The sequence below is a fragment of the Erigeron canadensis genome, chromosome 6 (assembly GCF_010389155.1).
Source record: "Erigeron canadensis isolate Cc75 chromosome 6, C_canadensis_v1, whole genome shotgun sequence".
NCBI lineage: Eukaryota > Viridiplantae > Streptophyta > Magnoliopsida > Asterales > Asteraceae > Erigeron > Erigeron canadensis.
Window position 1 is genome coordinate 8959181 of NC_057766.1, and position 26107 is coordinate 8985287.

The 26107-nt window shown below is 33.7% G+C and overlaps 1 protein-coding gene across 2 annotated transcripts in view; it reads left to right on the forward strand.

Moving 5' to 3' along the window:
* Nucleotides 1–1458: 1458 nt before the first annotated feature.
* The window catches only part of LOC122602754, an 84204-nt gene continuing 59555 nt past the window's right edge, over nt 1459–26107 (forward strand). The window contains exons 1-7 of one of the 2 annotated variants that reach the window (XM_043775346.1): nt 1459–1607; nt 1978–2001; nt 2435–2485; nt 8662–9459; nt 9562–9612; nt 10402–11400; nt 12696–13703. In XM_043775346.1, the coding sequence (XP_043631281.1) occupies nt 1551–1607; nt 1978–2001; nt 2435–2485; nt 8662–9459; nt 9562–9612; nt 10402–11400; nt 12696–13703 (2988 nt within the window). In that variant the 5' untranslated portion in view covers nt 1459–1550. The remainder of the gene's footprint in view (nt 1608–1977; nt 2002–2434; nt 2486–8661; nt 9460–9561; nt 9613–10401; nt 11401–12695; nt 13704–26107) is intronic. The other variant, XM_043775347.1, reaches the window with a different exon arrangement.

Below are 26107 nucleotides of genomic sequence, written 5' to 3' on the forward strand. Positions count from 1 at the left end.
GGGTTTCAGTTTAATCGTTTTAGACTAGTCAAAAAACTATTCACGGATCGGGGTAGAGATCTTTGCCCCGTGTCCACAAAGTAATTCATTATCAAGAGTTGTCTTTTTGATTGTAATCCCTAATCGTTAAGATGTATTATAAACGAATTCATTATTGTAATCATTCGACTAATGATAAAGGAATTATTATTGTTTATCTCCTATTTTTATCAGATATATGTGTGATTTTGTCAAAAGCTTCAAGAACGGATTCAGGTGGATTCCGCACACCTGGATTCGTACAGATCTCGATGTTCAAGGGTCAACGGGACCTTACACCGATTGATGACAAGTGATACAAATATTTATTTATATTGATATATGTATTCTAAATATTTAAACACTAGCTTGCGGATACTAAGAAATCTCACAAAAACCCTTATACATAACGTCAAAAAAGTCAAAATCGCAAGGACTGCTTGAGGATCGCAAGCCATGTTTGCATATCCTTGGTTGCGATTTGCAACTCCTCCTTGAAGTTTTACGACTTTGTGGGTATTTTTTTGTAAAGTTGAAAAAACTTGGCTATTTTGATATATTTTAGATGGTTTTTGTTTATTTAGGCTATTCTCTCTTATAATAAACTAGTGTTCAAGTCTGTCCAATGGACGGATAGTCTCAAAATATATTAATCAAAGGTAAAAAATTGAAATTCAAGTATATTAAATAGATACTGAATAAAATTAAAGTACCTAAAAATTAAACATAAAATGATTAATCTAGTTAACCCATTTTTTTTTCCAACTTTAGTTAAATAAAAAACTTGTAATTTGTTATATCTAAACTTAAGTCAAACACAAACAACGATTTTAGACTATAATTACGAAAACTAAATAAGGAAACATATGAAAAGGAACACCATATAAATATTGTATCTAGTTAACCCCATTTTTTTTATTCAACTTTAGTTAAATAAAAAATTTGTAGTTTGTTATATCTAAATTTAAGACAAACACAAACAACAATTTAAACTAAAGAAAAATATAATTTCGAAAACTGTAATTTGAAAAGTACATACCAATTCATCAACAAATACCATCTCGAGCGTTTGATTTTCTTTGGGTTATTCCACTATGAAACTGTCCATACATGCACAACATGGAGTCGTAGATGATGATTAACATGTGTTGTTTTAAGATTTTCAAAATAGACTAATGTGGTTTTATTTTTTGTTGTCAAAAAAGAAGTCATGATAAACTCATAATATAGAACAAACAAAAATAATATAAATAATACTAACAATAACATAAAAATTCAATGTTAAATAATGATTAAATATGAAATCCCTCTTTGTAGTCGACTTTTTGGCACGTTTTTGTTTTTTTTGAAGATATATGAATTGTTTTTTCTAAGTCGTATATATATATAGATTTCTTTGACTACCAAAGTAAGCATTCTTCATCTGGTCACCAACCAAAAGTCAAACCCCCTTTGCTTCACCGGATCCAGTTCCATCTGACATTTACTAACATTTACTGTTTCCGTCATTAGCTTGGTGTTTTTCTGCAGAAATGGGGTCGCGTGGGTCCATTAAACGATATACTACATACGGAACTCTTTATCCTACGGTTAGTGTGGTACAGTATATTTTTTATTTTTATATAACCAATTATTATCCTACGGTTAGTGAAACGTTCAAACACTTAATTTACAAGATACAAATAAAAAGATAAATAAAAGATAAAAGTAATAATGCAATTTTTGATCAAAATTAATAACTTACTAGTATTAAATTCTTTGATATTTGGTAAAGTGCGGAATTGTTAATTACTTTGAGCAATCCAAGCGGTTCATATTGTTATGAGTTTAAATTACCAAAAACTTCATACCCTAACTGGCACATGGTTACTTAATTGAGTATTTTTTATTGTGCTTGCCATTTATGATATGATCGAATCACAAGTATATCTAAACAACACTTAACACTTGCACTTGCAGGAGGCACAGAGACGACAGCATAAGGTGAACACCAAAGAGTTATTTTTATCATTTTATTATTTGTATGTATAATTAACATTTCGAGGTTAGTGCAATATATTTTTTCTTTTTATTTAAATGTTTGAATTTGGTATTACATATAATGTCTAATTAAAAAAAATAACAGAACTCAACTTGTTAATAACTTCTTAGTATATATTCCAAGGAATGAATAATTTTTTTTGATAATTGTTAAACTTCGAAATTATAAACCGTCGTATAATTATTATGATCATTTCCAAGCGGTTCATATTGTTTTGAGTATTAAGAGCTCAAACTTCATAACCTGTGTAGCACATGGTGACTCATTTGAGTGACTAGTAGTTAAAAACTCTAGGAGTTAACTCAATGTGTTTGCCATTTATGAAGCCCATATGATTGAATCACAAGTATATTTAAACAACACTTGCTCTTGCAGAGAAATTTTCCGCGATCCAGAACACCTAAGAAGGTACCACCCACCAAAGAGGTATGTTTGTTAATTTGGTATGGATATGTAACTCTCTTATTGTTGTTCTTGAGAAACGTACTTCCAAAATAAGCCTTATGAATTTATATAAGGTTTTTTAAGTGTAACGAGATACGTTATCCGGGCGTTGCCTCGGGAGACATTATATTTATTGTGTTCCGTACTATGTAAAAATTATTACATGCTTTTAGAAACATTATTTAGCTCAAAACCTGAGTTGATATTGATTTTTTAATGGGTAAACAATTATAAATTATAAAAAATCAACAGTATAATTTTATGACAGATTAATATGTTATATAAATTCTAAAAGATAATAAGTATGAAAGTAGAATATTTAAAATAAAAAAAAAATTAATAATACAAACATAATTAAAGCTAATTTTCCAAATCATTGAAAATAGAAACTGAAACAAAAATAATCCATAATAATAAAACATCAACCGAAATAACATTGAAACTAATAATTATTGCAAACAAATTTTTCGGAGATGGTTAGGTGTATATATTCAAAACATACACCCTATTGTTATGTGTATATATACTATGTAATAGTTCACTTGTGCTAAGATGAGATAATTTTAAAAATATTACAAACTTAAAAAATAATAATATGCAATTAAAATAAGTGATCTTTTATAAATAAATTGGAAGCAACTTAAAAAATCAAAACATAATTTGTCAAGCCCAAAATTAAGAATATAAGATCGGTCCAAAAGAAAATGAATTGGTCCATTAAGAAATTAAAACGGGCCCAAAGAAATAAAATGACCCGTTACTATTCTTTACACGTATTTCCGTACCTTTGTTTTTAATATATATATTAATATCTGTGGTGAAGGTATCAAGGGAAACTAAACTCTCCTGCTGAGAATAAACCTTGGCAACATATTTAGACCTTCAAAAAGAAAGTTGCAATATGTATGTTTTAACACGCAAATAACAACATATATAAGATTGTAAAGACCACCCCCTCCCTCCCTCTTTCCTTTGGAATCTAAGTGAATCAGGCTCAATGTTGTTTTAATGGTAATTGTGTTTGTTTAGATGTTAACTTTTTTTTTTTTCAATTAGTCTAAGATGGGACCAATTTAGGGTTTTTTTAAAGTATCTATTGAAATCTTTCCTCATTTTTCTACAACAATATAAACAGATCATGAACGTAACCGAATGATGTCTAATCTACCGGTTAAATCCTCGTTGTTGGAGAACCTTTAATCTGAAGATAGCCTCTAGGAAGCCTAAAATCGACCAAAGGAAAATCATGGGTCATATATTAGGGTCTCGTCTTGTATTAATAGTGTTAACAATTTAGCTTTTCATCGGCTATATGTGTCGCATATCCGACCTTTGGATGACATTTTCGACCAATTTGTTTTACCTTTTATACGTCGCATAAGTTTTCGTTGTGTCGCTTATTGCTCCCGGCTTCCATAAGTTACCTTTATTGCGTTGCATGCCCATTCTTTGTGTCAAATACGCTGTAGACTCAGAGTTGTAGGTCTCTTTCTCGTGGTTCTGTGGACGACTTACTCGTCGGAAGTGGACTTTGTATGAAGAAGTGATGAATACCAAGACAACATCATTGGCTCTACATAAACATTATTTTCTTCATCTTGATAGCTCTATTTTCTTCATCTTGATAGCTCCAAACTTTGTGTAATTCTTCTGTAAATTCATTTAGACTTTCTTGTAATCTTTTTTAGTCATTTCAAGCCTTGTGAACCTACATCAACATTTTCATCCATTTAATTATCAAAAGTTTAGAGACAACAACAGCAACAAGGCCCAATCCCGTGCATATTCTTGGTTTTCTTTCTCTAGGATTTGCTCGTTTCTCTCTCTACACTCTTGTTTGAACACGCATGACACACACCCATATTTATAGGCAAAGACTGGAACACGCAAATGCCCATTTGAGTGTTTCAGGAACATGCAAATCTAACTGGGCTTTGCGTGTTTCTTTAAGTCCAGGCCCATTAGGGTTTTGGCCGTTTGCGTGTTTCCCTGAACACACAAAACAGTTTGAGTGTTTTTGTGGTCAAGCATACGTTTGCTTGTTTCCACAGAAACTCTCAAACCATTTGAGAGTTCTTGAGAACAAGCATACTTTTGGTTGTTTCTTAGAAACTCTCAAATGGTCTCCATTTGAGTGTTCTTACTTGAACAAGCAAAACTTTTGCTCGTTCCTAAGAACCCTCAAATAACACTTAGGATATGTTGAGTAAATGTTTACTGTTGTCAAGACGCAGAACCAACATTGTACTTAGAGTTAATGTCTTTACTGCTGTCAAGACGCAGAACCGACATTAACTCAACTAATGCTTTAACTGCTGTAAATATACGCAGAACTAGCATTAGCCTTCGACAACATTTCAACTGCTGTGAATACGCAGAAACAACGTCGTCTATATTACCTATTGGAAGTGTGTATTTAAGATAATGTTTATACTGCAGTAAATACGCAGAAACACAATTATCTTAACTTCCCTTTGGAAGTACATTAAGTTAATATCTCAACTGCTGTTGAACGCAGAAACAATATTAACTTAATGACTCTTTACATGTTATATCTAAAACCTGCAAAATACAAATAATAAACAAACACATAAACATAAATGGATCCCAATTGGCTCAACAAAATATGCCAAGGTAATATTATGGACAAACGGTAATTACAAGATAATTACAAGACTTGAACTTATAAATAAATATACTTCACATATCTAGAATGCTCATGTCACTGAGAATCATGCACTAACATTATATATAACCTTTTGATTATATAATAATAATTGATTGTGCACCGAATCGTGCAAGCCTAGTGAATGGGTGGAGATGTTTTGAGGATGAACCCTAAGGGATTTTTAGGTTTTGTTGGCGATTCCCCGAAGGTAGGAGCGGTGCTCCTTTACGCCAACGAAGGTTGTTTGATGTGAATGTCGAAGCTTGTTCGACTTTAGTTAGGGTTTTGGTCGATCCGTGATCATATGGTATTGTGTGTTGATATTGTATATCGAATTGTGGAGGAATCCTCCTTTTATAGGCGGAGGTTCCTTGGAGTAGAAGGTTAGAGTTTTCCTTATTTATTCTTTGAATCAAACTCTACTGACCATGTTTATCCGATTTAGTTTCCTTAGGAGATAATCCTTAGAACATTCCGGACTAGGCAAAGATTGTGTTTATCTTTGGAAAGGATTTATGTTAATCCTTTAGCCGATTTACTTGAGTCGACCACCTTCGGGTTTCTGTCCTTCGTGACAGTGTTTCGTAGTTGTATTTTTCGTATAGTGGCTCAGAGTGGTACATCGTCAAGCCCCCCAGTCTAATGTTAGAGGCTCGGAAGACTGTAATTTTAGACTATTCTCGTGCTTAGAAATTTTTAACCATGTCATGAAGGACCAAAAGAGATCTCTTATTCGTCATCCAAGGACTAAAGAGCGGTGACCATATGGGGAGGGACTATTTCTGGGTAAATGCAAAAGATAGTGGAGGTCACACGCATTTATGCACGATAACCGGAGTGGTAGGTGAGGGCTATTAAAGCTTTGTCCCTTCACTTTCCAAGATTATTATCTTCTTTGTTTCGATCAATATTGCAAGAAAATTTCCTATCTAATATTTTCGAATCTCTGATGGCGCGTTCTAAGGCGAAAAGAATTTCCTTGCCTAATGAGGCGGGCACCTCTGCTGGTGGAAAACCTGCCCCTACATATTGTGAGGGTCGTCGGAAAAGGTCGGCTGTGAAAAGCAAACATCCGGTTGTTTTTACAGATTCTGATTCCGAGGTAGACCCATCATATCGTGATTTGAGATATGAGTGGGCTCGTCTCCGTTGAGAACTTGTAAAAGTGAAGGGTAGGGAAGCGCGCCTAAAGGGTGACATCAAGTGTGCCGGTGATAAGATTTGTCATTTGTCCCATGATATGGAAAAGTCTATCCCTTTGATTGCCCTTCGTTGCTCCAATAGACGATACCAAGAGAAACTGAAGGAGCCAGAGGGAGTTTTTGAGGATTTGGCCAAGAAGCTTGATGACTCCGAGAAGCGACTGTCGGAGAATAACATTTATGTTGATGGGGTGAGGAAGGTGTGGGGTGACAAGTGTGAGGACTCAAACTACTCAGTCGAAGATTCAATTTCTGAAGGAGCAATTGAAGAACTGGAGGAAGGAGTTATTCCTCGCATTTATCAAACTACTCTTGCTGATCCTGAGGCTGCAAAACGCTTGGTAGAAACGGCAACTGCTTGGAAAATGTTTCCGATGTGTGCAAGAAAAATAGATTATATAGATTTTGTTGTTTGTTAATGTCATAATGGATATGTTTATTAATATTTTATTTTCCTTCTTTTGAAGTGTGCATGGTCCCGAAGGGTCCCCCTACGGTGTTTCTTTTCATATTTGTTATATATGCGTGGTTGTGAAGGGTCTCCCTTGGTTGCTCCGCGTCTTTGTGCTTTATGCATATTATAATCCTAGGACGGTGTCCTTAGGTTTCTAATTATACGCTATTTGGGCGTCCCCTTGAACATGCGTTTTTCTCAGAGAAACACGTCTTTATAAGTTTAATCGTAACGATCGTGGTGGTGAAAGAAAATACGTAAGGGGGCGACCATTCTTATAAGGAAAATGCATTGCTTTTTGCAATTGCTTTATTTATTCTAAAAAGGATAGTTGTCACATTGTGAGTTCTATCTATTTATTATGACTTAGGTACAAAAAATAATCAGTTTTACTGATAAAATTTTCGTAAATTGGAGTTGTTCCATGTGCGGTCCACTGGTTTGCCATCTCATGTTGTTAGCTTGTACGCTTGATTGCCGAAGGCTACTTGAACTTGATATGGGCCTTCCTATGTTGGTCCCATTTTTCTTGTGTACTTAACCTGACTTGCACTGTTTAGACGAAGGACATAGTCACCAACTTTGAATGAAGTGGGATTCCTTCGCTTGTTGTAGTATTTCTCAAGCCTCTTTTTATGTGTTGCTTCTCTTATCGCTGCTATGTGCCTATGTCTCTTCGTTCTTCTAGCAAATCCAGGTTTTACCCTTAGTTCTTCTTCTTTTTCTTTTGTGTTAACCTTGGATGTTCGGCAGGTTGACACTTGAATCAAACTCTACTTATCATGTTTATCCGATTTAGTTTCCTTAAAAGATAATCCTTATAACATTCCGGACTAGGCAAGGATTGTGTTTATCTTCGGGAAGGATTTATGTTAATCCTTTTGTTGATCTTATCGAGTTAAGCACCTTCGTGCTTATGCCGTGCGTGAGGTTGCTCCGTATTGTATGTTCTTCTTATAGTTATTCAAAGGGGTACATCGTCAATAACTATCATCATGAGTATGTCCTAAATTCATGTAATATTTAAATCAAGAAACTATATTACATCATATCTTGAGAGTGTTATTACTTGCATTAATGTAGTTTATTGTTTGGTTATATGTTTTTATACATTTTTTTATTATTATACTTTATTTTTATTATCGTAACAGATTTTGTAGTTTTTTTTTTTTAAATTTAGGTTTAAAGATTTGTAACGTATGTATTTGTATTACTTATATTACTATATTTGTTCGTATCCAAAACTTGTCGTGTAAGTATTTTCCGCGGCAGTGCGTGGATGTGATAACTAGGGAAAAACTAACAAAGCCTTCTACTTATAGGAGGAAAGATTCTAGGTTTCTACTTTTTTCAATGAAGGAGGGAATAAAAATTTCTTAAGTTCCCCCAATCACCCCCCCCCCCGGTGTGTTTGACCAACTTAGGGCCCTTCATGGGTCACCTTTTGTATGACCCATGGTCAAATGGGTTGGCCTAGGGTGTTTTGGTGCCTGACCCGATTTTGACTTGTTTTTTGGTTTTAAGTCAGTTCATCGTTCTAATTTTTTTTTTTCTAGCATTTATACATTTCCAAGTTCAACTAGCATTTTTATTGTAAATCGTGTGCGACCATTCTTGGAACATATAAAAATGACCGTATTGAATACACTTATATTTCTTTAATTACTTTCCATCTTGACACATTTAACACGTATAGATAAACTCTATTACATAACAATCACTAAAATCCCTATATGTAACCAGAAAAAAATTCACGAACTCAGACAATATCTCTCAAACGGATTTTGATTCTGATTTTCTCATACCCGCCATTTTTGCTCTTTGTTCTACTTAGGAACTCCTTCAAGAGATTTTAGCCAAGTTGTCCGATGAAAGTCTCTTAAAGGAATGTGGATCAGGAAAGTTGTACAAAGGACAACTCTTGCGGGATAGCAAGTTCATGGATATTGCTGCATGGCGGTTAGGTAGTGAGTCTGTGGAAGGATATGTTGACTTCAAGACAGAGATTTCAATGCTTTCTAGTCTCGAGCATAAAAATATCAGCTCTATCTTAGAGTATTATGATCAGGATAATGAAAAGATCATCATTTACAAGGAAGCATTTCATGGGATTCTTGACCAACATCTATGTAATCCAACTCTCAATTGGTCCCGGAGACTGCAAATATGTTTAGGCGTTGCACGTGCATTGAATCATATCCATTATGATGTCATACATTGCGATATTAATACGTCTAAGATACTTTTAGATAAAGATTGGGAACCTAAGATATTTGGTTTTGAACTTTCCACAAAATATCCTCAAAGTTGGAGGCATCGCATTCGGTACTCTCGCTACCTTGGCTCCAAAAGCATTATAACACCAAAATATGATGTATACTCTTACGGGGTATTACTGTTTGAAGTGCTTTGCGGGAAGAAACCGATGATTGAAGGCAATCGTGTTAAAGAAGAATTAGATGAGATCATTGACCCTAATCTAAAGAAACAAATGGATGAACAATCGTTGACTTTGTTTTTAAAAATAGCATACAAGTGCTTGAATCAACAACTTATGGAGCGTCCAACTATGGATCAGATTGTCAAAGAACTTGAGGAAGCATTGGAACTTCAATGGAAACATGAAAATCATGTAAGATTATCATGTTGTTTGTCATGATTTTCTTAATCCTTATGTCATTATTGATTATTTTTTATGTCTATGTATTTATTTATGTTGTGGCAATTTGTATAGAAGGTGCATTTAGCAGATGCGAAGGAAGGGATATCATCGAACCGCTTGAAGGTAATTATCTCTTTTTGCTTAGTTTTGAGGTGATTGTGGTATGTAAAATTGATTTTTCACCAGGTTAATTATTTTCTCATGGTATATTTAGTTGAACTTGTAATTGTTGTTCTACTATTGTATTGATTGATATTGTGCGATTAAGATGATTACAAGAGGTTATATTTATAGAGTCTACTAAACTAATACATGAAAACTAATACTATGAAAACTTATAGAAACTAATATATCTAATATGTTTGAAGTTTCTTGAAAATAAAATTTGATACTATAAATTGGTTTTGAAAAACAAATATATTGAACAAGATAAAGATAAGAGACCCTTACCCAACAAGGTTGAATCAAAAAGGTGTAGTTTTGAAAAATATGCTTTTGTTAATTTTGGTTGTGTTGTTTGACAACTTTGCTTTGTTTACGAGTTGGGGATCTTTCTGAAACTGTGTTTCTACCTTTAGCTTGCACTATTGCTCTTAAACCGTGAAAAAATATGAATCTTGTATCAATTCTCAATGTATGATGGTAACAAGTCTGAAATTAGTTACTCGATAATTATTAGTTAGGTGTTTGCCCCATTTTTCTGTATTTTCGTTTATAATGATGTTTTGTGATTGTTAGTATATTTTCTTGAATTAAATTTCGTTCAATCTTTTTTAATTGAAAGTATAGAGATTCTTTGTTATATTTGTAGATAACTTAAAAAAGTTGTTAGTTACACATTTTCCTCATATTTCATCATCATCCTGCTATCATGTACAAGCTTAAATACTCACTTGTCACTGAATTTTGTAGATGCACTTTCTGAAGATTCCGCTAAGCGAAATATGGTTGGCCACAAATAATTTTGATGAAAAAATGGTTGTAGGGTGTGGTGGGTTTGGTAAAGTGTATAAAGCAAGACTTGACGTTTTAGATATCCAAAGTTTGTCATCGGTGGAAGGGAGAAGTAAAGATAAACCTGTCAAGAAAAGCAAAACTGTAGCTATTAAACGCATCTTCCAGAGGTCAGACGAGCAAGGTAAAGAAGGGTTTTTAAGGGAGATTGAATTGCTTACAAGATGTAAGCATTCAAACATTGTCTCTCTTCTTGGTTTTTCTAGAGAAGATCGCGAAATGATTCTTATATATGAGTATGCTTTTAAAGGAAGCCTTAGTGAGTATTTCGGAAGCACAGATAAAAAAGTTAATCTTACTTGGTCGCAGAGAATAAAAATATGTCTCGACATTGCACATGGAATTAGTTACCTTCACACCAACATGGAGGGTAAACCAAGGATAATACATCGAGATATAAAGAGCGAGAATATTTTGTTGGATGAGAATATGAAAGCAAAGGTTGCTGACTTTGGGCTCTCCATATTCCACCCTACTAATCAACAAGCGAGCACTATCTATACCAAAAATATTGCTGGCACAGAAGTGTACATGGATCCGGAATATCTCACTACATCCAAGTATAAGAAAGAGTCAGATGTTTACTCATTTGGAGTAGTTTTATTTGAGATCCTATCCGGGAGATTGGCCTATGATTCGATATACATTAAGGAATACGACCTGGGGCTTGCACCTGTTGTGCGGCGACGGTTCAACGAGGGAACATTAAAGGAATTGATAGATCCTTGCATGATAGAAGAAGATGATGAACATATCTTTACACTAAACAGAGGACCGAATCAAGAATCTTTTGATTCATTTTCAAAGGTCGCATATCAATGTTTGGCAGAAACTCAAGCCAAACGTCCAACAATGGATACTGTCATAAAGAGACTGCAAGATGCATTAAAATTTCAAGTAAGTAGATATTTTACATCATTCATGTTGTTAATCAGATATATGAACATATAACCCATATCATTGAACCATGGACATATGTATTTGAAGAAGGGTTAATTATACTTTTAGTCCTTGAAGTTGGTAGTTTTTGCACTCTTAATCACTAAATTTAAAAATCAGCAATAAAACATTAAACTATCCACTTAATTTCACTTTTGGTCACCTCTTCCAACTTCGTTAGTTTGTCGTTCTTGCCCATATTTGTTAGCTCTTTTCATTCTTCCCTTTGATTACATGATTAAAAGTGATCGGCCCAACTTTAAGTTTTAGATATTGTTTTGATCGATTAGTATTCAATTATTGAGTTTTGAAACAACCTTTTTAAACTTACAGAGTTGACTACTCTGTTGGTTATAAAGTAGTTGATATAGTTAATTGGTTATTTGATAATTGTTTGGATTTGGTTGATGAGTGTTGTGCAATTTTTTTAATATTTATTTTAGTTTTTCTTAATAAAAATATCCTGAAGATGATTTTCAGATTTAGTTTTTTAAAAATTTAAAGAAAAGTTTGAATATGTTTTCTTGGTGATAATATTTTTAAGCTTTGATTGGATGAAATAATTGTTTGTTGGAAGCTTTATTTATAAAGTTGTTAGGATTTTTTAGTTATTGTGTTTGAATTGTATAGAGAAATTGCTTTGATTTTTTTTATTTATTAAAAGATGTGGTATAAGATTGATGTTGATGAATTGATGATGATACATACAAAATATATATGCAGATATAATATTTTCTACTATTTATATACAAAATGTTTGGTAAGTTACACTTTTCGTTCCTGAAGTTCGGCCGGTTATCACTTTTAATCACGGAATCAATGAGAAGAACGAAAAGTGAAAGAAAAAAACTAACGAAAGTGGGCACGTTAACTGAGAAAACCTAAAAAAGTAGGACGCGGTGACCAAAAGTGAAAAAATTGGATAATTTAATGTGTTTTTTTGCTATGATTTAAGTTCAGTGATAAAAAATGCAAAAACTGCGAATTTCAAAGACAAAGTGTAATTTACCCTTTGTAGAATTATGAATCTATAACCACATTATTTCTATTATTTTAAACCTAAGAAGGTGTTATTTTATTATTTTTTGATTTGGTTATTGGTATTTCAGACTTCCATTTTGAAATGAAAACTCACTTAACATGACTATTAAAGTTCTTAGGTGTGTGCTACAAATTCTTATGTTATGATGTATTAATTGTCTCACCTTTCGGATCCAAAGTTTGAAAATTGATTATCAACTCAAATATTGCAGGGGGAAACCACGGTACTCTCAAGGTTTCGGCTTAGTGATATAGCATTTGCTACCAAGAATTTTTCAAGAAAATATTTTAGTGGCTTAGACTCAAATGGTATGGTGTATAAAGCAGTACTTGATCATTTTGACAACAAAAGTTTGTTGGCGACAGAAGAAAAGAATAGTGGTGAATCACCAAAGAGATGCAACAGTTTAGCTATAAGACGTATCTTATCTAGTAGAGAAGAAAGGCACAAAGAAGAAGGGTTCTTTGAAGAAATAGAGATGCATACAAGTTATAAGCATCCCAACATAGTTTCTCTTCTCGGGTTTTGTGATGAAGGTAATGATAAGATCCTTGTCTACGAGCATGGTTCTAACGGAAGCCTCGATGACTATTTGAGAGACGCTAATAAAATGGGAAAGTATACATGGATGCAACGTCTACATACGTGCCTTGAGACTGCACGTGGACTCAATCATCTACATACTGTGATGGACCATAAGCAAGGAATATTACACCTTGACATAAGGAGTGCCAACATTCTGCTAGGAATAAATTTGGAGGCAAAGATAGCTTATTTTTGGATGTCGAAATTACTCCAAGCAAGTCAAGAAGAAGGCACCCACATCTCTTTAAACAGTGAAGGCATAAAAGCGTATCACGACCCAGAGTATGGAAAGACAAGTGAGTTGAAAAAATCGGACATCTACTCTTTTGGAGTTGTTCTATTAGAGATCTTGTGTGGGAGGTTAGCATATGATCGAGCTTACATAGTTGAAAATGAGAATGGGCTTGCACCCATTGCTCGTCGATGCTTCAATGATGGAACAATACAGCAAATAATAGATCCTGCGCTAAAGGAAGAAACTGATGAAGACGTATTAAATTTACATAGAGTGCCTATTCAAGATTCGCTCGACACATTTTTAAGAATCGCAAATCATTGTTTGGCGGAAATTAGAGCAGAACGTCCATCCATGATGATGGTCATCAAAGAACTTACCACGGCACTTAACTTTCAAGTAAGTCAATGTACTAAAAGTGCAACATATTTTTCAGATACTCAGAGTTTAAGTGTCTTATAAAAAAAATTCAAATTTTCAACATTTTTTTTATTTATATACTAATAAATTTGATTTTACTTAATCATTCCTATGTTGAAGTACTTTACGAATAAATTACAAACTCAATATATGTATGTGTGTTTCAGACAATTCAAAGTCAGAACCAGTCGTCAAATCCATTCGTCGTCACCTCTTTTGTGGTGTCCTAACTTAAATTTACAAATAATTTTTTAATTACTCATCATTTACTACCACACATCGTGCAAATACGATTTCTGGCTGAACTAATTTATTGGAGAGTCCAAGCTAAGTTTATATGAAATTTATATTATTTTTTGAATTATGAAGTTGATTTAAGGTCAAATTATTCATAGGAAAACTTCGTGAAGACCCTCCAAGTTTCACTTGAAGACGTTAAGGTAGCCACAGAAAACTTTAGTCAAAGAAATTGTGTTGGAAGTGGAAGATATTGGAAAATGTATAAAGGAGTATTTCCACATGTTTATGATGCTGATGCTAATGCCTATGGGTGTAGCACCATTGTGGCAAGGCGGTGGGATAGCGTGTCTAGCCAAGGAAGTCATCAATTTCGGACAGAACTTAATATTATTTTTAAGCATAAGCATGAGAATATCGTTGGTCTTGTAGGCTATTGTATTGAAAGTGATGAAAGGATCATTGTTTATGAACACGCGTCTAATGGAAGTCTTGATAAGCATCTAGATGATGCTAGTCTATCTTGGAAGAAAAGGCTCGAGATATGCATCGACGTTGCAAACGGATTAAAATTTCTCCATGGAGGTGCTGTAACGTTAAAGAAAGTGGTACATAGGAACATCCAAAGCCATGTCATTCTACTACATGACGACTGGAAGGCGAAAATATCAAATGTGGAGTTGTCTTCGTTAGATTCAGTGCCGCAGGACATGGATCATGTCAGTGATAATGCTTATGGTGCATCCGGCTATCTTGACCCAGAGTATGACAAACAAGGTTTCTTAACTGAAAAGTCTGATATATATTCATTTGGTGTTGTTTTATTTGAAATTTTGTGCGGAAGACTGGCATGGGTACAGGGCTGCAAGGATCGATCTCAATCTTTAGGTCCATTAGCTAAAAGAAAATATCAAAAAGGAAAGATTGATGATATGGTGTTTAATGGTATAAAGGAACAAATTGGTCCAGAGTCATTGGCAACATTTGCAGAAATTGCCAATAAATGCTTAAATGAAAAGAGAGAAGAACGGCCAATGGCAGCCGATGTAGTAATACAACTCAAGAAAGCGTTGGATGCCCAAGTAAGTTCTCTGCTTTTACTAATCTATCTATATCACATTAATGTATCGCATTAAAGTAATTAAACGGGTTTTATGGTATCATAAATATAGTATACTGGTTTTATGAATAATGTATCTTATGAAATACATAATAAAAACATTTTATAAGATAATTTTGTTGCGATTCTATATTGAAACCACTTTGATTTGGTGAATATCTTTTTTAATTTATTTCTCACTGTAATATATGTAAAAACTGTTGACCTCATGAACAAATTAAATTTACGTTTTACTAAAACCTATGTGTATATAGGTAGAGCATGAAAAATGGGAGGCCGAACTGCCTAAAGACTACAAAGATATAATTCTGATGTCAGAAGACCCCAGGATTCATCCTAACATGAAGAGAAAGGATCTTTATGACATACTTTCCAAAGGAATCCTGATTGCTGATGGCAAAGTGGTATTGACCATGATCTCCTATCTTTTTTTTTTCTTCTCTATATTGGCTTACAAATGTTTATGCATAATACTGATAATAGAAACCTTTCTTTTTTTGTCTTTTGTAATAGTGGTTCTCACTCGGAAGAAGTGGAGAAAGAAATGAAATGGTATCCGCAATTCAATTTTCATACGAAAATCGTGACTCACATAAATGGCTATCTATTCCAGAGTCAAGGTTCCCTTCCTGTCTCTTTGTTTGTTTTTTTGTTTGTGTGCACACGCACAGATGAAAACCTTATTTATATGTTAAGTTTGGGTTCTTTTAGCTTTAAAGATGACAAGGTTTGAGGGAAGCATAAACTAGTTTGCTACAAGAAAATTGTCATTTAGTGATGCATCAAAGAATAGTTTCTAAAGTAAAAAAACTAGCAAAATTCAGTCACAGTAAAATGGTGAAAAGCTTTTTTCAACTTCATAGAAAATGTAGATAAAAAAGTACTACCTATTTTGTTTTGTACGTATGATAAGAAAAAGTAACTAAAATAGGGAAATATATAGAAGTGTGTGATGCATAATAGTGGCTATTACTTAGACTGCAATATGTATCTTCTACAATATGTATCTTGTAATATGTGCAGGTTTCATAAAATAGTGGAGATATCAGATATTTCAAATTTGAAGATCCAAATAAAAATAAGAACCCAATTTTTATCTATGGGTGTCAATTATGGTGTTCATCTCATATTTAGATTTTGTGATGCAAGAAAATCTCTAGCGAAACAAATATATGTGAACCTAGCATACAAAATGGGCAAGGAAACCTTAAATGCATATTTCGCAACATGGAGAGAAGATGAGTGGATGAAGATTGAATTGTATCGGGTTTTGAATGACAAGAAAAACACTGACGTTGAGTTTCTACTAGAGAGCTTTTCACAACGCTATTGTGGTAGCCGTGAGATCTATGTTGAAGGCCTTGAGTTTCGAGTCATTGACAATGTGAGTTTAAGAATACTCTCTTTCTTATTACAAAGTATTTCTATTTTACTCTTTTATAAAGTAAATTATATGTTTATTAAATTTAAAATTTTTAAGTACATTAAAATAAAATGGAAACTAATTTTTAAGAAAATTAATATGAAAATTTTAATTTAAACTTTTGTGTAGCATAGTATACACATTAAAAATATTTTTACATATACATGTAGGTTGTAATTAGATTATTAGAAAAAAAGACACCAATAACGATATGATATTTGTACAGGAGAAACACGAAGAAAACAACCAAGAGGAAGTTCAACAAGGCCTGAATCTAACTTCGAACACGGATCCAATGCCACATGTGCTAGCTGCTCCTTTTTATGATATTTGTGGTATTTTTACTCAGACTTTTTTAAAGTTGTTCAGTTGGAGCAGCAAGGAAAAATATTATATGCTTTCTGCAATGGGGGCCATTTGTGATTCTACCAATACGGAGCTTTTTGATTCGAAACCCTCCACCGACTCCAGGTTTGCCCTTTGTGACAACTTCAATTACATCGTCTCATTCTTATCATTAATCTTTCTTTTGTTCATTTCCCATTCACATACGTATGCAAATAAAAGCAACTTACTTAAAAATAACTCATTTTTGTGAATTGCGAGTGGTTCTTATAATATGAAAATATTTGTTATGTGTATATGACTTAATAATAGGGTCTTGCTTTATGCATAAAATAGTTATACACTTGTCATAAAAGTCAGGTTAAATTTTTCCATGCACATTAACTACAGGTTGTTGACTTGTTGCCTTTTGCTAATAATAAACAACACCTTAGTTATGTCAATAGATAAAACAAATACCTGTTCACTTCAATATTTTCTTGGATTTTATTTTATCATTAAAACTATGTAATCAAACATATATCTTGTATGTGCATGATGCATCCAGATTTAAAAAGGTGATTGAGCTTTTATCAACACAAGAATTTCGTATCAAGTGCAAGATTGAAAGTGAAAGATTCTTACCAAACACAGAATACGTATGTTACCTTGTGTTCAAGCTTTCAGATAATTGTAGTGAGTTACATTTTCCAGTGAAAGTACAAGATCAACACCAGCCCGAGATCGAGATCAATCAGACTCGAATTGTTTATTTTAGAACCCCACATTCATGGAATGTGACCGGTGACGATAATGAGGGTCCAAAAGAGAGGGAAGATGGATGGATGGAGATTAATTTGTGGAAGTTCAAATCAGAGCTTGATAATGACTGTATTTTTATAAATTTGAAACTTGCAACTTACGAAGGAACTATGTCTGGTCTTGTTGTATGTGGCCTAGAGTTTCGGCCGATGTAGAAATCCTTATATTAGCTAAAAGCAGCTTTCTATATACATATATGGATATAGTTTCGCGCATAGTGTGCTTTTATTATTTCATTTTGCTTCTGGTATCTACAAGTTGCCGTTGTAAATGAGTAACCTTGAGACAATTGTGTGTTACATTCCTGAATATTTGATTTTGTATCCAAATATCGTTAATTTGAATTTGAAAGTTCATTCTAAAGCTATCCTGTATGTGTCCCTGCCTCGAGAAGGTTTATGACTTCATGTTCTTTTCCATTGGTATCATTACACACATTAATTTTTAGGTAAGTTTTGGTGCTATTCTGTTTCATAATTCTCTTATTTTGACACACTTATAATGGCGACATGTGCCGCCACAATTAGTTAAAGTCAACTTTAAGCTTATAATAACGACATGTCATCACAATAAACCATTTTGTATTCGGGCATTGACAAGACTTGGCTGTCACACATAAGAGGACACGGAGTGGGTAGGATATACCCGGCGGTTTCCCTCATACCGGCGGTATCAAATTTATAGGTGAACGGTGTGGAAGCAAGGCAATTTACCCGGTGGACATAAATGGGGAAAGAGAGCGTGCCATGGCTAGTTGGAGAGGGGACCACTAGTCAAACGAGCCGTTTGACATAATAGAAAAAATAAAAATTTCTCCCCTATTTTTTCTTTGGTAAAACCAATGTTATAAATATCGGTATTTTAATTATACCGAAGTTGTCCTCAGGTATTTTGTAAATATCGGCCGGTATTTTATATAGCCCGGATATATAATATATTTTCCTTGAAATTTAATATAATACATGTAACAAACCTGTTGTTTTTAACATGAAATACATAGGGCTACTTTTGACCATATAACAAGATTTAACAAGATTCATACTTTACTTTAATAAACTAGCATATAAGTATATAACAAGATTCAATAAGATATACCTTAATATAGTCTTATATTCCAGCAGAAAAATATGGAATACCCTAATAAGTTTAAAAAAATTGGCTCGAGATTCATACTTTAATTTAACAAGATTCTAAAGAAATTCATAAAGAATGAGACTTAATAAAGAAAAATTACCTTAATAAGTTCATAATTTAGGTGGTGGTGGTTTACAACTCGGAACAGGTGGTGGTGGCGATTGAAATTTAGGGTATTAAGGGTTGTATGGTGTGTGTTAATTTAGGTGGTGGCTGATGATATTGTTCACAATTAGGTAGGTTTTTTTTAGGGTATGTTTTTTTTGTATGGTGTGTGTTAATTTAGATCGGTGACTCATGATATATTGATGTCCCTTTGTTTAATTTTTTTTTTTTAAGTAAAGATGCTTATGGCCGGTATTATCTTACCGTTATCAACAGTATTTCGTACCAGCCGGTATTTACATGGGGCGGTATAATCAAAATACCGTTTGTAAAATACCGGGGTACCATCCGGTATCCGGTATTCTGGGTAATACCGGCCGGTACGTATCGGTATTTAAAACATTGGGTAAAACTCACATTTTTTACATTTTTTCCCCAAAACAAAACATACACACATTTTTTAACCAAATCAACCCCTTTTTTAAATATGTATTACTTGTAATGAACTTCGTCCTTTCTTTTTTAACGGCGGGTGAGAAGGTCGACATCAAAATGGGTAGTATGTTCAAGGTTCGTGTAACACCCCAACAAGGTGGAATCACGAGGGTTACACAAATAGTACAACATGACATGGAAATTATGTAGAGTTAAACTAAATGCAAAAAATAGGATCAAATAATCCATACCAAATGATAAAGAATACATGTATGAGTTCATGCATATACATAACCTGTAAGAACCCAAACCTTTTTAAACAAAATCGAATAAATTTTTTTTTTTTTTACACCCACTGCGACTCAGTGGGGTTAGGACACCTCCCACTGCGACTCAGTGGGAAATCTCTGATCGGCAAGCGAAAAAACTTCCCGCTGCGACTCAGTGGGGTTAGGACACCTCCCACTGCGACTTAGTGGAAAATCTCTGATCGGCAAGTGAAAAACCTCCCACTGCGACTCAGTGGGGTTAGGACACCTCCCACTGCGACTCAGTGGAAAATCTCTGATTTGCGAGTGAAAAATCTCCCACTGCGACTCAGTGGGGTTAGGATACCTCCCACTGCGGCGCGGTGGAGCTACCTGCAGCAAACTTTTGTTCAAAATTAGGTTTTCCATGTACTTGACTCATTTTGTTAAACCAAAACACCATTTCAACTTCAACATTTCCGAATACCAAAACATGACCTTTAGAGCATATAAATCACCCATACATTGAAATCATTCCTTTTTACAAGACTTTTGACTACAAAATTCCACAAGCGGGTCGATAACCCTACTTGGGTAATTGTCAAGTTAGTTACAAATTCTACCCTTACCAAAGTTTCCAATGCAACTACAACTTTTCAGAAGTTCTACCAAAATGATTTGACCAAAGAACATGTATCAAAAGCTAATGGGTACCAAAGGGATCATCTACCCAAATTATCCAAAATGCCAACCTTCCAAAAGGCAAGAGCTTCCAAATTCTAACTTCACTCGATCACTTCTTTACCTTTGCTACTACCAACTCCTATAAGAGAGTTAAACAACTAAAACATAAGCAACGCTTAGTGAATGCATACACATATAATCATAATCATGTCATTTCCACTCTGTGCATCAAGCACCATATAAGCCTAGCAAGCTAGCCTTTTCATACATTTCAAACAACATACATTCATTTTCAACATGGTCATGGAAAGTTTGGCTAATAGGAATTTACCCACCTACTAGCTCTTACAAACAACTTGACTAGTAGGAATTTACCCACCTACTAGTTCTAACAAAACAACTATCAAATGGGTCATAGGAATTTACCCACCTATGACCTCTAGTAATAAGAACATGATTATATGCATATACACTCACCTTAAACTTGGCTAGTTGACACAACAAGGCTACAAGATCAACAATTTAATCTTCAACACCTATACAAGAGTAATCACATATCATCTATGAGTTCCATGACTCAACTACTTACATTCAACAACTCTAAGATTATGGTGTTTGGCTACTAAACACTTTCCAACAAATCTTCAATTTCTCAAAATAAAGCTTTATTTTATAAACACTAGCCAAACACCATGAGATTCTTACCAAAGGGGATTCTCACTAACAACAAATTCTTTCAATCAATAATCCATATATCATTCAAATTTAGTTAGAGTTTTACTTGAATACCCCAATAGCAAAAACCCCAACTCTAAGGCTAAGAACCCTAATTTTAATAACAAATCAAACTAGGGTTATGAAATCTATACCTCAAGAATGGGAAACAAAGAATTAGGGTTTTCAAATTGAAATTCTTCCCCTTTTTCTTCCTTAAAGAATCGGTCACCACCACCTCCAAGAAAGCCCCAAATTTCAATTCTAACACAATAGGAGATGATTGTTGATATAGTTGTAGGATTGAAATTCTTTAATTTATGAATGAAGATTCAATTGCATGGACAATGGAAGAATTTTGAGACAAATGGGATAGTTGGGAAAGAAGTGAACTTGAAGTGGGAAAATATGAGTCACAAAAGTGTTTGCCTGGCTCATCACTTGAAAGCCACGTCCCATACAAAATTTTTAGTGGGTTTAATACCCGCTAGCCACTAAAGTTCCAACTAAATTAACCTCTTAACTTAAAACAAAATACCAGGAAACTAATTAAATGTCAAAACTACAAAAAGGGTTAATGTTCTATTACCTTAAAATATTGAGGTGTTACATAACCCTTAATCAGGGATAATGAATTACGGATCCATGAAAAGGTCCAAGTCCAATCCTAGCATGCAATGCCACATCCAATAAGTTTCCAGTTAACTTGTTCACCGGAAAAGTGTACTAAAACACGTCAATATAAAGTTGGTGAGTTCGTAGGGACAAGTAATAGGAAACAAGTGTCGGGATAACAACCGTTTAACCTGGATTCGATCAATAAACGACCATACAACGAACATGTAATCTTATTAGGTCATAACGATCATGTATCAAACTTGTAACCTTGATTTAATAACCAAACAAACATATATCGAACTTGAAACCGTAGTAATTGTTTTCCGTTTACAAGTAACAATATCCAGAGAAGTAAGTTAAAAACTGTTATCTACATTTAGCAATTATTGAAAGATATATATATATATATATGGCATGCATACATTTGTATATATTCATCTGATTCTTTTATGGATACGATTCCTTGAAATCTTTATATGACATAAAGTTCGTATAATTTTGAGGTTGTTACATCTAACGAGGGTTTAAAACCCGTGGATTGCACGGACGGAAGAAAGGTAATTGATTTCATACCAAAATTGATGGATTTTCTCAAACTTGACAAAAGCCATAGAGATACGAACAATTTACACGCACATAGGAAACATAATTGAGTTTTAAAAGCATGAAAGATATATATATATATATATATATATATTGAAAAGTTATTTTAGGAAAAAAAAAGGCAGGAACCCTTTTCCACCAAAACACTTAAGGGTACTACAGTAATTTGTTAATTAGCCATTATTTTAAATGAAAACTAAATTTACATTTACCATAATTAGCTCTTGTAGTAACGTAGATTCAGTTTTGCAATCCCATAATCTCTCACTCATAAGACTGTTTCCTGTGTAATATTTGTCACGCATATTTTCAGACAACTCAATGGATTTGTGTTTAACAGATGAATCAAACATTGATGAAATTTACAATTCGATTATCTTGAATGCGAGGAGTGATATTCCCAGCGAGCATCTTCCAGGTAGTTTTCGAATTTTTAATCTCTATATGTATTTGTGATATTGGTAATGATTGTATTAGGGTTTTAAAACAGCAACTAAGAAAAAAAAAACGAATTCAAGGTTCTCATTTTAGTGTTTTTAAAGGTTTTTTGCTTATCATACACGATCATAGTGTATGGGGTTCTTAATGGTTCGTATATATGTGATTTTTAGGATTTACCATCGTGTATGTTGTTGTATGTCGGCACAATCGGTTTTTGTTCCATCTGTATATATGTGATTATGTGTATGCATATCATAATTTTTCATGTGTATGTTATAAAATATGATCAGTTGTATGCGTTAGCCTATGATCACATGTATGCATATGAGTTGAGTGTAACATATCCTTGATCATGTGCAAGTAAGATACCTATTTTTGTGTATGCATCTCAGACACCAGTTTGGACATGTATATTTTATGTGATTTTAGTTGTTGCATACAGTTTTACATTCTTATTATTTTGTTTGCACTACAACAAAGTCTTCATATGTTAACAATTTTTTAAGCATACAATCAAAGATTTTCAAATTAACAAATCAGTTAGACAATTCTTTCACAAAGCTCAATCAAAACAATTTGGACAGTCAAATAAACGAACTTACTTTGCAACAAACATTTTCTGAGCTTAACCATGCGTTGCGAAACAATTCCATCATTTATGAGCGAAAAGTTGAAGAAGAGAGAACAAATTTTTGTGCTCAAAATAAGTGTCTTGAAGACAAGTGTTTGAAACTTCATTCAAACGAAACATTTTTGACAAAAAGAATTTCTGACCTTGAGAGTGAATTGCAAACACAATCTAAATCTTTTCAAAGTCCAAATCATTGTTTTGCTTCTTCTAACTAATCTAAAGAAGTTATTGAAGTTTGCACTCAACCTAATTGTCCTATATGTGAAGTTGTGAATTCCTCTGTGCAAACTAATTGTGATGTGGTTAACACCATTGAGACCTCACCTCAAACTGATTTTGATTGTGTTTCTAATAAGGTTGAGGTTTCTAAATGTTTTTCAAAACCCGAGCCATCCAAACCTAAAGTTGATGTTCCAAAGAGGGTTTACACGGGTAAATCTTCAAAACCTTTTGAAAGAAAGGTATCTCAGTTTACTAATTACTCCTTGCAAAAGGGTAAGAAGTACGCTAAGAACCCAAATTTTGATGGAACAACTAGTTTAGTGTCTTTTCTATCATTCAAGGATAATTCTGACCACATTTTTCAAGCCAAATCTCAGTTGACGAAATCTAAATGAAAACCGATTTTAAAATCTAAGTCAACTGAGTCTAAATCATTCAAATATTCTTTTTTGGAACTTTTTGGTCTTGCACCAAAACCTGTGAAAGCAGTCGTGCAAAAAGTGAATGATTTTGGTTCGAAAAATCATTTTTAAACTCCATCTCCCAAGATTGGATGTTTTTCAAAGAAATCAAATGATTTTTCTCCGTTTCTTCCACGAAAACTCTATTCAACTAAACCACCGGGTTTTAGTTCTCCGTGGAATGCAAATCGATGAGACTTACATTTGGTCTTTTAACAAATTAAAAACCGTTGGGCCTATTCTCAAATGGGTTTCAAAGGTAATTTCGAAGTGATTTGATGAAAAGTGTCTTATACACACTTCAGTGTATAACCCGTGCAAAAACCGATTTTGTAATTTCTTTATTTTCAGAAAAATCAAAAAAGATTTTTAATTTCTTATTTGAAAAATCCAAAAAGATTTTCTCTTTTTATCATTTTATTTAAGTTGTCTTTGAGTTTCTCACAGAATATTAGGATGAGATGCATGACATCGAACGCCTTTGTGTACTGTCTTCGTAGTCTCATTTTTAATGTTTCTGAGCAACTTTGAAACCTTTTAACTCACCCTTTATATACAAAAACTTTGTTCATATAATGCATATATTTAGGGGGAGTTTGTTTATTAAACCAAAACTTCCAAGTGTTTAAAACACTTTGGATGTTTTTCAAACCATTTTCTATCATCTTGATTGAAGTTCGGTGTTAGATTTGCACACGAGAGTTTAGGCCACTCATAAAAACTCCATGATCTTGTCATCGCCGATGAGATCTAACCCCGGAGTTAAAATCTCAATTTTAAATTGTGAGGGCATATGAGTGTGATGATATTTGTGCAAATAGGACTTGAGGGAGTAGTCGAAAAGTGAGAGGTTACGGTGAAATGATGTGAGAAAGGGCTAAAAGAAATGAAAGCCCTTCCTCAAATTCTTAAAAAGTCGGGTCAACACGTTTCTATTGGATTTCATTTGGTTATTTCTCGATATTAAAGAAGTATTCATGGACCAAGTGAAGCACTGCACATCTTTACCTAACCACTCAAGTGTTTCTTAACAAATGCTTGTTTTATTCTCACGAAGATTTTCTTATTTCCATCGACTCTTCATTTGGAGGACGTTGATATTGAAAAAGGGAGACACTCTGCTCCGGTCCCCGACTTCATTTGATCACTATCGAGTCTAAAGCGTACTTGATATATCTTTCATTTGCCTAGGACACATCGAGTATTTATATGTCTTTGTGACATCGCATATCTTTGTGATATTGCCGGAACATTCGTAGTAATATCATATTTTTGATATTCCACGATGATCGAATGGAAATCCTACCAATGCTAACATCTTTTCCAACGTTGAACGTAGGTCTCATATTTTCATTTTATAAATTTACTGAGTAAACAAGAAGTCTATGTGACCTCGGATTTATTTACCCAAAAGTCTTTAAGGATACTAAGACATGGTTATCGAACGCCTTTGTGACACTGACCATGAAGTACATTCTTTAAAGCAATCTATCGGTTGAAAAGCCATAGACCGAACTATTTAGAGATAAGCTTTGTGCATTTCTCGATAATAATGGGAAGTCCTAAAATAGTAATCGTATTTTTAGGTCAAACCATTAATCCTTTCGATTTTTGGTTGTGTTAATGGATCATTTTTATCTGGATTTCATTTCTCTTCACACAAACACAAAGAACACAAACACCATATAAAATTTTTTTTCCAACAACGCAATCTCAAATTCTAGTTTTCCAATAGGTTCATTGGGAATTGGGAATTGAGTTGGGTTAAGTTGTTTGCTTGTTGTTTGTTGTGATCTCCCTTTATGCTATCAATCATTATTGTATGATGAAACCGTTTCACATTTTCATCATAAGGGGGAGAAATGATTATATGATTGACAGATAGAGTTCAAGGATAAAATTTAGTTGGTAGAATTTGTTCGAGGATGATTGTTGTGTTTGGATGTTCAAAGGATCATTAGTTTAGGTGAAGAGAGTGAATAATTATTGTGCTAAGTTGAGCGTTTGTTTTTGAGAAAGTTAAAGGATTGATTCAAGATCGAGTATATTCAAGATGATGTACATGGTTGATACTTGAAAGATTTGTCGGTTAAATGACCATTGTTTGTTGATAAGAAGAGTTTGAGATTGAATGGTGGTTACTTAGATAGTTAAGTTCTCT